The sequence below is a fragment of the Poeciliopsis prolifica genome, unplaced genomic scaffold (genome assembly GCF_027474105.1).
Source record: "Poeciliopsis prolifica strain line A6 unplaced genomic scaffold, Auburn_PproV2 SCAFFOLD029, whole genome shotgun sequence".
Lineage (NCBI taxonomy): Eukaryota > Metazoa > Chordata > Actinopteri > Cyprinodontiformes > Poeciliidae > Poeciliopsis > Poeciliopsis prolifica.
The window spans coordinates 4,193,554-4,208,534 of record NW_026562404.1 but is presented as its reverse complement, the minus strand read 5'-3'; the positions used below and the strand labels follow the sequence as shown (position 1 = coordinate 4,208,534).

Here is a 14,981-nt window from a genome sequence, read left to right as displayed (position 1 = left end):
AGGAGGAGCAGTGAAGCAGGGCAAAGGAAAGCCATGAACGACACACAGCGAGAGAGAGGGGGAGCAAGGGAGGGATTACCACTTAACTTTACTTATTTACACAGGACATAGTAGTAAACACATTTTCTTTTCTTTTTTTCATGTTTACACTTTGTCCCCCCGGCTGCAACACGAGGGCCCTGCTCTGTCTTAAGTTTGTGCTGGTTAGCTGTCTGACATTAGCTCTTGTTTATGAGCCTGTAATAACTTGTCAGCAGCCGATCGATCCGAGAACTGCGCTGCTCTCCCTGCTGGTTCACTTTAGCCGACTCTCGTAGCGGGAACGTCACTCAGAACCAGAGGCGCTCCAGTGGGGAAGGTAAGCCAAGAAAAAACGCCGTCTGCCGCAGAGGAATGTGAGCTAGCTGCTAACAGCTAGCGAATAGTACTCAGTCGGTATCAAGGTTAGGAGCTAACTAGCTGAGACGGCTAGCAGAAGCGCACCGAGAGACTGCTTTTGACCGTAACGTGGTTTGTTGTCGGGCGTTTTGGACCTGGTTCGACGCCGTCTATCCCACTTTTCCACGAGTTCTCAGTCGCCTGTATCCGATTACATTGGCGGTGGTAGCGACTCGGTGCTCAGTAAGTTAGCAGACACTTCCGAGAACCAGTGTGACAGGTTGTCTGCGCGCGCCACCCTCCAACGCTCCCGGTGTTCAATTTCTGGAAACCTGACAGGAACCGCAGTCTGGCCTTTGTGTGTCGTTGACCCGCTTTGTCCGTCGACATCTAATAAACAACGTGTTTTTCCAATCACGGCTCGGAAAGCCACGGGCCCTGACGGTTTCATCCGCTAGGGGGCGCGGGAGGTAAAAATACTACCTCCCTCCCCTCAGAGCTCCTCTGTTCCTCCAGCCCGTAAGTGCAGCGCAGTGTGTACATAGTGCATGCACCCTTTCCCCTTAAAGCAGCTCAAAGACACACTGTGCACCCTGCCAAGCAGCTGAGGCAAACAATAATACAGATGTTGCCATGCAGCAGCAGAGAGAGCAAGCTGTGAGACAAGAGGAGGAAAATGAGACATGTCCAGGATGCAAACAGAAACTGAGTGCTTTGGTGATCCTTTGGGATTTATACATCTAAAGTCCGATTATTATTTCGTTGTTGCTCAGCCACTCCTGAACCAGAGACTGTGTCATTAGTGTCTTTTTTGGACCCAGAGTTTGGAGGAAGCAAATCAGAGAGACACTTTATCCAGGTTTGAAGTTCCCACAGTCATGAGTTGAGGAGCCATGTCACCTGCTGGTGCTGGTCCTCTTTCTGAAATCAGAGCAGCTGTCTGTCTGCAAGAGCACTTCATTTTTAAACCTAAAAAGATTTATTAAAACGCAGATTTCTTTTATTTTTTTGGCATTTGCCCAGACTGCCAAAACTACCAACATATCCGTGTTATCACTGTGCTTGATTGGTCAAAAACAGAAATATTGTTATCAGATGAGACTCTAAAATCCAACAATTCAGACAAATGGGGGCTGTCTGGATTGTCTTAAAACTAAAATAATTACCACAAAGTAATCACATCCAGACCACACTGCATCAGAGTATATGATATTTAGTTACTTAATGCAAACAAACATATTAGCCTCATGTGATATTCACATTTTTTTTTTTTGAGAAACTAAATTTATGTTTTTCCTAACCAAAATAAATGCTTGAAATATTTCCCTTTCTGAATTGTAGGAGCTTTCTTTCCGCTGGCTGAACAGCAGTTTGCAGTAGTAGCTGGGGGAGAGACTCATAGCCAGATATCTGTGGTCACCCCAGTTTTTATTCCTGGCAACTTTTAACCCCAGGAGCTGTATGATGGAAGCCTGTAATAGTTCTGAAACCATAGCTCTTTTAAACTCTTGAATGTATCTCTGAAACTAGCAACGAGGCCCCTTCATGGTGTAGCCTCGCGCTGTTTTTTGGTTATTTCAAGCTGGATTTGATGTGGTGAAGACCTTACTCGCGTCTTAAATGTTCTGCAAATCTGGACGTCATCTCACAACAAACAAACAAAAGTAGTGATAAAGAGGCAGCTCTAAAAGCGTAACGAGGGATTAAAAGATCACTCGAAGCGTTTTTCAGATACCTTATCGAGATAATGTGAGTCTAGAATTGCTTACAGTGTTTTTACCTACATATTTATACATAAAACAGAAATGAAGAGGACTGTTTTGGGTCTGCTGCGTGTTTTATGCTTAAAATCAGATTGTTAACCCCTCACATCCTGGACATTACATCGACAACTAGTAGACACGCAGGCATGTGGAGCCACTTAAATATTGGCAGCTGTCCATTCTTGCTCTGTATGCAATCTACATGAAAGATACATGCGGTTATTTTTATACTGAAACATAACAAGTGACTTTATTTTTAGAAAGTCAAGCTGTGATGGCTACGTGACATGAGATGAGCCGCCGAGTCAGCTTCAACAGGAACCATGGACGGGTTTCAGCAATCGGCCACAGAGCAGCACAGCAGGGTGAATGGCTACTGCGAGGCCAAGTCTCCTCAGGACCAGGCGGACGTCAGGTGGACGCCTCCGGAGGTGGAGTCGGCAGGCTCGGACAGCTGCGGGGCCGCCAGCGCGTCGGAGACGACGGACCTCAGAGAGGTGAAGACCAGGGAGAGTGAAGACGAGGAGGACAAGGAGGAGGAAGGGGAGGCGCTTCCTTCCAGAGGCCTGAAAGGGGAACAGAGGAAAAAACAGAAGGACGGTGAAAATCAGGATAGCAGTCACAGCAAGGACAACGGCGCATCATCAAGCTACACAGGTGAAAACACAGAAAGAAGGCGGCGAAAAGAATATGCGGAAACAACAGAATTCACGAGCTATAACGTTCCTGCTTTTTAAAAAACGGCAGATCTTTCCCAAACGTCTTCGCCGTCACTATCGGAGCAGCTTCGTCTTGGCAGAGAAGACAACGCGGCTTCTGGGATCAGCGTGGAGTGCAAGGTCTGTGGGGACAAGGCGTCTGGCTTCCATTATGGAGTACACGCCTGTGAAGGCTGCAAGGTAACAATTTAACCGTCTCAGCAGAAAACATTGCAGGCTTTACAAATATCGATAACAATGTTTTCTTTGTGTGTGTGCAGAGTTGTAATTGTTAAGCCGGTTGCATTGTCTCTGATTCAGGGCTTTTTCCGACGGACCGTGCGGATGAAACTGGAATATGAGCGCTGTGAGCGTTCTTGCAAGATTCAGAAGAAGAATCGCAACAAGTGCCAATATTGTCGCTTTCAGAAGTGCCTGTCTTTGGGAATGTCCCATGATGGTGAGAGGGAAAGAGCTCTCGCATTCATGGCCAAATAACAATTGAATTAATCAAAGATCTTAGCGCTGTCAGTCATGCTTGTGTACATGCTGTTAAATGTACTGTTGATGGAAAAACAACTTACTGCTCCAGAAAAGCCGTCATTGGTGACCTTGCTAACTCGCCTTAGCATTCGTGGCATGCTAAGTTGTGGTGAACCAGCTGACAGAGCAAAGAGGGGTAGAGGAGTGAGCATGAGAGTGATTGAGATCTTATTCCTGGCTCTGATTGGTTATTTTGGACTCTGGGAGAAAGCAAAGGAACTTGATTTTTCTCACAAGTTTTCTATATCGTCACGTCTTAATGCCAATTTTAACAAGCACGTAAAAAGCACGTATTTTTTTTTAATAAAAGTTCCATTCTGACTCTCTAACATGGCATTTTGTTAAATAAAACCTGACTGATTTGTAATTGTGACATCCATGTGCGCGTGTTTCCTCAGCGATCCGATACGGACGCATGCCTGAGGCGGAGAGGAAGAAGCTGGTGGCGGGCCTGCTCGCAGAGGAGCTGAACCTCAGCAAACCGGGCGGCTCCGACCTGAAGACGTTGGCCAAACAAGTGAACACAGCCTACCTGAAGAACCTCAGTATGACCAAGAAGAGGGCCCGCAACATCTTGACTGGCAAAACCAGCAGCACCGCAGTACGTTTTGGTTTCAGCCGGAAAAAGCGCATTAAATTCAGCCACAGCTAAAACTTTTGTCAGACTTTGTCTGTTCTCGGCACTGTGAGTTGAAACCGTTGCTTCTACTTTTGATTTGACTCAAATCTAAAGAATGGTGCACGTTTCTGCCCTTGGCTAAAATGTAAATTATTTAAATAAGGTCAACATTATTTACTTTTTGTGTCAACATTCTCTATAAAAAATCCCAACAATTTAGGTTATCCAAATACTTTAATGGCCATAAATAGTTTCTACAAAGTCTGGAAATGCTTAGAATTTGATCTTGGTATTTTCCAATCTTGAATGAGTTTGTAAAAAGAAAATATTTGTAATTCCAGATTTTGTTCTGCTCATTCATTCTGAAATTTAACTTAGGAGTGCACAGAGGTGCATGCATAATATAAAATGCTCAAATGAAAAATGGTCAACAATGTTGGGTATTTCATTCGAAAGGGAGTGATTTCAATAATTCTCATATTTATTGTACACTCTAAGCTGGTATTTGTTCGAGGTGGTTTTTATGTTGTTCTTGTCCATGGCAGCCATTTGTGATCTACGACGTGGAAACGCTCTGGAAAGCAGAAAGCGGGTTGGTGTGGAGCCAGCTGGTTCCAGGCGCACCGCTGACCAAGGAGATCGGCGTCCACGTGTTCTACCGCTGTCAGTGCACCACGGTGGAGACTGTGCGAGAGCTCACGGAGTTTGCCAAGAGCATTCCAGGGTTCGTGGACCTCTTCCTCAATGACCAGGTGAGTCACTGTCTCCTCGCTTTATGGAAACGACTGGCGGGCTTGTTTTCGGACGTGCAGAAAGCACAAATGGACACCTGTGCGTTGCTCTCTGCAGGTGACGCTGCTCAAATACGGTGTTCACGAGGCTATCTTCGCCATGCTGCCGTCTCTCATGAACAAGGATGGACTTTTGGTGGCCAACGGGAAAGGCTTTGTGACGAGGGAGTTTCTACGCAGCTTACGGAAGCCCTTCAGCGAGATCATGGAGCCAAAGTTTGAGTTTGCTGTCAAGTTCAATGCTCTGGAGTTGGATGACAGTGACCTGGCCCTGTTTGTTGCTGCCATTATTCTCTGCGGAGGTGAGATGGAGAGTTAGTGGGTGAAGTGTAAAAAAGCTGATGTGTGGTGCAGGTAGTATTTTCTTATTTATTTCTTTTTTTTACACATTAACTTTCAAATAAAAAAAAGAACACATATTTCCACCCATGTCTGCCTTCAGTCTGACTGTAAAGAGTCTGACCAACCACAGGCAGTAATTTTGTCTGGTGCTTGTCAAAAAACAAGAATCCAGTTCGTTTCATTAGTGGTTTGTGCTTTATATCAACACAAAGTAGCGTAGAATTACTCCGGGAGAGAAGCATTATGCTCCCATCTGCCAGTGTACGTTTACAGCCACGTCTGGTAGGGTTGCGGTTCTATCATATTCATGTCATTAATTTCACAGTGCTTCCTTAGGTGTCCAAAGAGCCAGATTTTGTTTTATTACCGACCTCTGCAGTTTATTTCTTGACCTGTCTGCTGTGTTCCTTGGTTTTCACGATGGCATTTGTTCTCTAATGTTCTCCGACAAACCTCCGAAGCATTCACAGAGCCGCTGATTTTATACCGAGGTTACGTCAGACCCAGGAGAACTCTGTTTACGAATTAAATTTGAAAGAAATAGTTTGGATTTTATTTAGGTGTAGCAACGTAAATGGGTTCAATACATTTGGATCACTGAATATTCAAAAAGAGAAAACCGTGACTTTTTTTTTTCTTTAGAATTAGACCCTATTTTCTGTTGCCCCAGCACAAACAAAATCTCAAGCAAGAAAATAAAACTGAGATTGTTTTTGAGGAAAAATGTCGAAAATTTCATGGCATGCAAATACTTCTACAAGGCCATGTTCTTGGTATCTGGTTGCAGACTGGCTGATGTAAGCCTGATGATGAATGCTAATAACATTGTTTCTAAGCGCTTCAAATGCCCCCGAAGTCCACTCAAATCTGTATTTGCTCAGACAGAAAGCTTGTTATAAATGTTTCAAATTCTTCTAAATGTCCCCTTCAATCCCAACCAGTATTAGCATCTCTTTCAAGAGTTCGAGTTGGCCCCAATATTGTTTTTGATTAAAACACCAGGTCTCACTACAGTACAAAGGTTCTTGGCCATGATGTTTTAAACAGTCCTAAACTCTTGACTTTGCCCTACTTTGCTGTGGTCCCTCCTCTATCTCCCTGTGGTGGCAAGCCATCCACGTTGTTGTTGAGTAAGGCAGCTGTTTTTTATAAAGTCAACAAAGAGCCTCAGTGTGTGTTTTTAACTGTGACATCCGCGCTGAATGACCTAAACCACTTCCACGCTTCCTCTCAGAAGCATTGGCATCGTTTCTCTGTGTCTGGTCTGGGCAGATTTGCCCGTCTGATCTCTCGATTCCTGTAAGAACAAATGCGACAACAGTTCAGATTTTGACGTTTCTGCCGCTATATAAGAATGAAGTGTCTTGGAAAAGAGTTTCTGGCCTGAGAGTGAAAAGAAATAAAAAATTGGCGATACAACACTTGACTAGAGCAACACAATTTCTGCATCCTGAATCCACCCTATTTCTGGTAAAAAAAAAAACAACAACAAAAAAACACATACGAAAGCAGTTATGTTTTGTCAGCCAGGATGTATAAAATATGTCTGTGCAGGAAGGCAAAACTGTTCAAACCCCTGTGATGTTAACTTCCTAGCTGGTCCTTGTGCTGATAGGGCATACGGTACATAAATATTAGTAAATGACGATTCAGGATCACTTTTCTGTGCTAAGCCAGATTGCCATGGATCTTTCTACATGGCAAACTATTCTTCCAGCTATGCTACTCTTGATCATTTTAATACATTCACTTTTTTTGGGGGGGGGAGAGAGTAAAAAAAAAATCAGCATCTATGCTGTGCGGTATTCCATCCAGACATTCAGAAATGCAGTACCAAATGTTGCACCAGCAGGTGGCGATACTGTCTTCAAAATTCAATTGAAAACTGTTTAATGCATGACTAAAGCAGAGCACGGCTAAACATTCTCAGAAAACAGTCGTAGCTTCTGTTTTCTCTGAAACGGATGACGCCTTCCACTCACTTATTTTCCTCTTCAGATCATTTCAGACTTAATAGAAACAAAATGAGGGCAAAATGAGACGGGGCGTGGGGGCAAATTGCTCCGCTATGAGGATATGAGCGTCTACATAATTACGAATTATCTCTTGATAAACAGATTGCACGTAAGCCCCCTATACTTCATACTATTAGCACATTTAGATTTGAAGTAATCTTTTAATTTTAAGAACAAACAGTTTATGTTTTAAAGTGGCCCAACTTGAATTCAGTGGGTTAATTAGGGTGATGGCTAGGAGGGTTTCCAACCTTAAAGAAGTAGATCTCATTGCAAAATATGCATTATTACCAGTGAAAAAAAAATATTTCTAATGAGTATTTGATTGCGCTAATGTCAGTGAAGGTTTTCAATCGATTATTTAGAGTGTAAATAATTTTTAACATGTAATATTTTCATGCAATATAATGTTATTAAATAATTTAGAATGACGTTTTATTATTACATTTTAAAAAATACTATCTCTAATATAATTTTCTTATTATAAACACACTTCTTGGTCGAATGAAAAGTTTATTAATAATATTCAACAAAGATCTTGAATACAGCCTTCAATTCAAGCTAACTCATCAAAATGTGAGTTGAGTTTTATTCATAATTAATTCATGAGGAAAAAGTTGATGTCAGAGAGTGGCATTTAAACATTAAACAGTGTTACTTTGCTGTCTTCAGATGTCTTGAAATACATTTTGCATCATTCATTTTAGGTCCACTTGCATACAAAGAAAACATTTGATACTGGAAAATTGTTTGAATGGCAGAATGCAACTAATGCCTGATAAGAGCAGTAGGTTTCGTTATGTTAACATGATTTTATATTTGACTTGACAGATTACAGCTTGATTCAAATATTTTTCCCATTTATAATTTAACTGTTTTACTTACAGATCAAAGACTCATTCACAAAGCAAATTAAAGGGCAATTTCACTTGGTTGGCTAAAATTACTCAAGTTCAACAGTTTCTTTGGAATTTTTCTAAAGAGCTTTCATTTACCAGGTTCACACATATTGCTAAAAATAACCTGCATTTAGTTTAGGATCTTCCATTTCTTCTTTTTTAAGTCCAGTAGTTTGTAACAGAGAGTTGTTGCAAGTTAGTCCAGGTGCCACGAAAACAGCCAAACAATCCTTTAGTGCAGTTCAAAGTAATTTTGTTGTTTCATTACTTGAAGAATCTACAGGTCATAAGATAAAGTTAGTTCTTCTTAAATGTCCAGAAAATATAATACAAATAGGAGTCTGGAAAGTTGACGCATGCTGGGCTTGTTACGACCTCGCGATTATCCCCTCACAAACTGAATCGTGAAGTAAAAGCTGCTCAGATGGGAGTCTAGATTGATTTCCTTCACACTGACAGCAATATCTACAAAAATTAAAGGATCTCATAGAGACTTGCAACAAAATTCATGCAGGATTGTGTTATTTCATAAGGGTGTTGTAGCCTGGGCAGCCAAAGAGAAGGAGACTCACTTGAGTCAAAACGTGTAACTTCTAATTAGGTTTTAATGTCACATAATCTCTGCTTTATCTGCATCACTATTATAGTCTTGGGTTGTTGACTACTGTAAAATATCTTCCTTTTCTTCCAGATCGTCCCGGGCTAATGAACGTGAAGCAGGTGGAGCAAAGTCAGGACAGCATCCTTCAGGCCCTGGACCTCCACCTCCAAGCGAACCACTCTGATTCTCTCTACCTCTTCCCCAAGCTGCTTCAGAAGATGGCCGATCTTCGCCAGTTGGTCACGGAGAACGCTCAGCTCGTCCAAAAGATCAAAAAGACTGAGTCGGAGACCTCGCTCCACCCTCTACTACAGGAGATCTACAAAGACATGTATTAGAGAAATCTCCAGCACAGACTGATTTTGAAGCAATACTGTTACAAACAGAACCGTTCGGTTATCTAATAACACACTGCATTCAGTGAAAGCACTGTTTTCCATACGTTGGCATGGATTTGAACTCGCAGATGAAGCAGATTCACTTTGTTAGGGCTATCACAATCAGGAAAAGTCCCACAGTATCAGCATTGCTCTCCCCGTGCGATGAGCATCTGGAATCATTTGCTGCAAAGCCTTAGTTTCCCACAATGGCCACCTAACAGGAAGAGTGATATGTTTTCTTATAGAGGCTGCTCCTGTTTCATCCTCATAGCAAAGCTGACCCCGGAGCAGTGTTTTGAGAACGAGAGAGAGAACTTCTCCTCGCTCATCCATGCTTTGCGTTTCGCTGCAAAGGGAAAACATTTCATGCTCCTACGCCAGTGGTACAGTCGAAATGGAAGAGGGAGATCAGGGTTTTTTTCTTTTTAGAAAGAGTGATTGTACTTATTGTCAGAATTGTATTACAACCGAAGATGCACAAATTGGCATTTGTTTACAACATCACCATCATCATCATTAACCCTTCCACCTTGCCATTTGGTTTGAAGAACACAAACTGGGCTGGCTCCAGCAGTGTAGAGCTCTCTTAGTGTCTGTGCAATATCATTTCTGTTTGTCAATAAATGTGAAATCCAACTCATTTAGGTTTTGTCTTAAAAGCCATTGATCCAAGTGAAAGTAGATAGCTCAACTTAGATGACACTATAAACATGTGACTTGCAAAAGTACGAGGGACAGCAAGCTTTCTATCATTTGCGCGGGAAACTGAACTTGCCATTTTCTGGTTTTGTTAGCGCATTTCTCTGTGATTATGTTACAAATTATTTGTGTTTGTCGACGATATTGTTAGAGCAAATTATGAATTACGCCATTTCATGGATTTAAGTATATTTTGTATATCCATGCCTACCTGTTTAGATTAGGTTTTACCAAATATACCATCATGCAAACCAACAAACCTTTCTTGAACATGAACATGTTGAATTCCATGGCGCAGGAGGACTTTATAGGAAACCAGCATACAGAACCATTATATCGTGACTGGCAGATTCTGTCATAATTGAAAGTCTAAATCAGTTTCTGAATTTTTGTATTCAAGATATACACAACCCAAAAGTACTGTTTCACTTTTGTGTGTCTGATTTATGTTGCAGCTCAACAATTTTGACTTTTTTCTGCCAGTTCTGATTTACGCAGTCCACCTTTCAGTAGTCTCTTGTGCTTTTGTCTTTATCCCCATCTACCTCCAAATGTATGAATATTTCACTGTCTTATCGAATCTTGACATTTTTTTTTTTTTGCCTTAATCCCTATTACTAATGCACCTTGCAAAATTTTGTATCATCGGCTCACGTCAAGTGTGCTATGCAAAGCAAAGGATGTTGGTTGGGTCTATGCGTGTCACGGTAACTGGATTTTCTCACCAGAAAACAGTAATAGGGGGGTAAAAATGAGGAGTTATTTGACTTTTTGTTGTAAACTGCGAATTATTCAGCACAGCCAATTTTTGCTATCGTTGTGGTCAAAAAAAAAAAGATGGAAGTTTTTGTTATATTTAAGATGGCGAAATTGTTTTTAAAAATCTCTCATTTTCCTCAGCTTCCACATCTCAACATGTGCGAGAAATATGCGTCACTGCGTGACGTGACAACAGTTTTTTTTTAAACATGTATTCTCGTCCAAATCCTTCAAAATTTTATACATCGTTTCTTTTCATATGTTCGTGTCCATTCCTGTCTGCTTGTGGAACAATACCTGTGAGTTTTAAGATACAGCACCTCCCAAAATCACTGCAGCAGTCACACATTTAGGTGCCTGTTTGGGAAGTTTAAAACTTTTTTTTTTGTTTTGTTTTGTTTGTTTTTGACCACAAAAATAAATAAATTAATTGAAAAGCAGGCATATTTAAAAAATAAAAAATATAATATACACTTGCTCTTTTTTGGGGAGTTATTTGATTACTGGTTTCTAATAAGAAAATCCATTTACCGCAGAGATCTGATAAAGCAAGAAATTGCACCAAAAAGTGTAAACAAAAAAAAGCTACCTCTGTAAATGATGGGTTGAATAATTTGTTTGCAGAAGCATGTAGTAGAACTTGAAATATTTTCCTATTGTAACATGTATAACCTATATTCACTTTTTAGTTTAGTGATTTCTCACATATAAAATAGAAATGATAACGCTGAGTTTTCTCTGGTTCTTAACGGCGCATGTGCTCCCTTGGGAACTGTTATGATTGGCACATGCATCGGCCAATGAGGTGTTGCGCACATTACGTAGAACCGCCCAGTTCAAGTTCCCATTGGTCGGTTGCCACGGCAATTAGTAGGGCAAAACAGCTGTTAGCTATTTAGAGAGAAAGAAGGAGGGTGTCTCGGTTGGCGGCTAGCTTAAAAAAAAAAAAGGCAGAAAAACGCGTTCACAAGATGGACTCGGTTCGTAGTGGAAACATTTGTAGGTAAGCAGATTAAAGGCTAATTTGCACTTTAGAAGTGGCTGTATTTGCACAGACAGTCGGTACTACGGTAAGCATACTGTCGGTAACAACTTTCACCGAACATTCAGCTCCAAACTGAGTGACATTAAAAATTGTTTGAAGGTCTCTTGCTACCCTGTCCTTACATTGAGACCATTTTCCTTATGTATATATATCAAACCGTTAAAACGTTTTATCTTTGCTGGCCGTTATTGTTTCCATGACGCCGATATTCTGTCCCTGCAAGCGTCGAATGTTTAGGTTTAAAATTAGATCAATTACCGGCGGAAATGCTTAATTGGGTTAATGAACTTTTTTTTTTTTTCTTTTTTGTGGGTACGTTCATTTCAAACTATGCGCCAATTAAAACCTAATTCTAAACGACTTCTTTCAGGAAGTGAATAACAAAAGGCAACATGGCTGCTGACGGGGAACATGTTTTGGTGTGTAAAAGTATTTGCGGAACTACGTGTTGCTTCAAAAACACAGTTTTATGGTCAAGACTGCGTACGTCAGGAGGACGTTAAATATTGAATGTTTTGGAGATGAAGGCCAGACTGAGAGTTTGGGCAAGTTCAGAGGAGACCTGATTATATCTGAAGGTTTTAACCTCCAGGCAGGAGGCTCAGAGGAAGCCCAAAAAGGAGACTTATTGACGTGTTGAAAGAGGCCGTAAAGTTTGTTGTTGGGGTGCACTAATTACTTTAAATTGAGAGGCACAACACACCTTTCAGTTTCTGCAGCCCGTTTGTGACCAGATGTTCTACAAATTGAGTTTTTGACCTTAACTTGGGTAATGTCAGAGGTTACCACAGTCTTTTTACCAAATAAGGTAAAAAGATAAAATGCATGATAAGAAATTTGTTAATAAAACTGAGGAGATTTCAGAGGAAAACATCTGCACATCACGAATCGATGAATGGGATATAAGGGACTTTAGATCCAAAACTCTTGTGTGTCTTACTGTAGTTTTTGTTGCTGGTTGGGGAAAATGGAAAAAGAAGTTTCTGTTTACTTTGAGATTAGGAAATGAAGTCAGTTCTGATAAACCATCATATTTCGACATTACTCTGGCAATTTTATGTAGCCAACTCATGCATTTATAACTTGTGGTTATAAATGTCAAATTAACTGTTTTCTTTTTACTTCAGAGTTATATTTGATCACACATTTCCCTTATATCTTAGTTCCTCAAACTGTAAATGGCTGCTATATTTATTTTTTTTATTTTGCACAGGCGCTTCATAAATGGCTCTTGCAGATTTGGCCGAAGATGCAAGTACAGACATGAGTTCACCCCTATACCTGCATCTCAAATATGTCGATACTTTCAGAAAGGTGGCTGCTGGTATGGTGAACGATGCAGGTAACCTCCACCCACCATACTCGCACACGTTAGACTTTACATGTTTTTATTTTGTCTGAACTTTTAAAGGACTATGAAACTCATCTATCTCCTGCCTCTAGGTTCTTTCATGTCCTTCTGCCTCAAGTTGGACCAGTATTTCCAGGTAGAAGGGGTTCTGCGCCTGTAGCCTCCCCCTCTGGTATGCCCCACTACTCTGAAAGAAGAGTGTCAGAACCAACTCTTTGGCGTGTTAATGTTCCATCCAGGCAGAGATGCAGTGGATCACAGTCAGCAATTTATCCCTTTAATCTTCAGCAAGAAACTGGGAATCTGCCTGAATATGTTTTGGAGGAACTGTCACAAGGTATAGGAGCTTTATACAAGAAACTGAGTCATTGGTTAACATTTTAATAATCTTCCCTAATTTTGCTTGGCAGAAAATTATTTGGAATCAGCCCCAAGTTCAGGTATTGCTCAAGCAAGTGCATGGCAAGGAAGATATGAGGTTGGTATTGGATTTGATGGCTTAATTGTAAATGGGGATCCTTCTCTATACCACGAATCTAAGAAGCTCAATTGGCGGTGACTATTTTTCTGTTTGTTTATATAGAGAGCCTCTAAATCTGAGATGTGTGAAGATGGAGCTGCAGCAGCTTGCAATGAAAAAAGTGAAGAAACTTTGGCTTTCCTGCAGAGCAAAAATGTGGTCTGTGGGATCTGTATGGACAAAGTCTATGAAAAGGAGAATCAGAGAGACCGGGTCTTTGGGATCTTGCCAAACTGCAATCATCCCTTTTGTTTAGACTGCATCGCGACCTGGAGGAAAACAAAAGACATCGGACTTGACGTCGTAAGGTAGGTCTTTATTATGACAGCAAGTTAAAGTTGCATTCACAAGCGTTTTGACCTCTGTGTATTTGCAGGGCTTGTCCTCAGTGTCGAGTCAGGTCTGCTTTTTATGTGCCAAATAAATACTGGGTGGAAGGTCAAGAAAAGGAAAATGTAATTGGTGCTTTCAAGAAAAAATTTGGGTAAGATGCTGTTTTGATTGCCCTCAAAGTAATTAACCAGTTTACACAACTGGATTGTAACTTTTTGACCAGCTTTAAGTGTATATATAAGCTTATAGTCGTTTCAGTTGCTGCCTATAAATCCTGATAATGAGCCTATTGTACTTTTAATTTCCGTTTTACCTTCTTGATGGTATTTCTCCAGATGGATTTAAAAATGAATACCAGGTACCATAGTTGTATTTTAAATGTTTGAAAATGGGGTGCATTTGGAAACATAAAGTACCTGTGTATTATACCTGGACTTATAAATTGAGCTTTATTTATTTATTTTGTTTAGTCAATGAAAATGGTAACTGATCAGTCCGATTAACATGTTGAAGCTAGTGACTGTTGCATTTCTTTCCAGTAAGAAGAGATGCTGCTTCTATGACAGATATGGATGCTGTCCCTTCAAAAAGGAGTGTCTCTATCGGCATGTTGGAGATTCTTCTAACAGTCCAGTGTTTTCAGTAAGAGCACAATGCTTTAATATACTTTAGGTAACGGGTGTCAAACGCCAGTCCTGGAGGGCCACTGTCCCGCAACTTTTAGATGTACCTCTGCTGCACCACATCTGAATAGAATAATTAGGTCATTAGCAAGGCTCTAGAGAACTTATCCACACAAGGGGGTAATTAAGCCATTTCATTCCAGTGTTTTGTAGCTGTGGCCCTTGAGGACTGGAGTTTGGCACCCCTGCTTTAGGTGCTTTCCATGGTTGTGTATTCATGTTCCTCCTTTGCCTCCTCACAGTACTTCGCAGAGGAAGAGGATGACAGTTTTACTGATCTGCTTGGCTTTTTCATAAGCATGAGCCTTCTTGGTGGTGAAGAAGCGGATGAAGAACTTCTCTTTTGCCTCACTGAAGATTATGGGTTTTAAGCATTTCTTTTTTTCTTGGTAGTCTAAAATACAAAGTCAATCCACCTTTGACCACGGCCTCTGTTGTAGTCTGTACTAAGCCAGCTTTGGAGTAGCCTTCTGTCAGGATTGGATATAAAGGCTGTGAATCTGTGACTTGACATGATCACAGAAACAAAGTTATTTAGGATTTTGAAATAAATGGAGGGGGA

The 14,981-nt window shown here is 40.9% G+C and overlaps 2 protein-coding genes across 2 annotated transcripts; both read left to right on the top strand.

Moving 5' to 3' along the window:
- ppardb (peroxisome proliferator-activated receptor delta b) lies at positions 1 to 11,446 on the top strand. The gene is made up of 8 exons (XM_055049611.1): positions 1 to 358; positions 2,402 to 2,798; positions 2,889 to 3,040; positions 3,161 to 3,299; positions 3,781 to 3,983; positions 4,547 to 4,753; positions 4,851 to 5,094; positions 8,740 to 11,446. The coding sequence occupies exons 2-8, from the start codon at positions 2,465 to 2,467 to the stop codon at positions 8,985 to 8,987; spliced, it is 1,527 nt and encodes a 508-aa protein (XP_054905586.1). The 5' UTR covers positions 1 to 358; positions 2,402 to 2,464; the 3' UTR covers positions 8,988 to 11,446.
- On the top strand, positions 11,366 to 14,841 carry mkrn4 (makorin, ring finger protein, 4). The gene is made up of 8 exons (XM_055049612.1): positions 11,366 to 11,490; positions 12,746 to 12,874; positions 12,976 to 13,220; positions 13,294 to 13,361; positions 13,467 to 13,711; positions 13,780 to 13,887; positions 14,276 to 14,378; positions 14,662 to 14,841. Exons 1-8 carry the CDS (start codon positions 11,459 to 11,461, stop codon positions 14,788 to 14,790), a joined length of 1,059 nt encoding a protein of 352 aa, XP_054905587.1. The 5' UTR covers positions 11,366 to 11,458; the 3' UTR covers positions 14,791 to 14,841.
- The last annotated feature ends 140 nt before the right edge of the window (positions 14,842 to 14,981 follow it).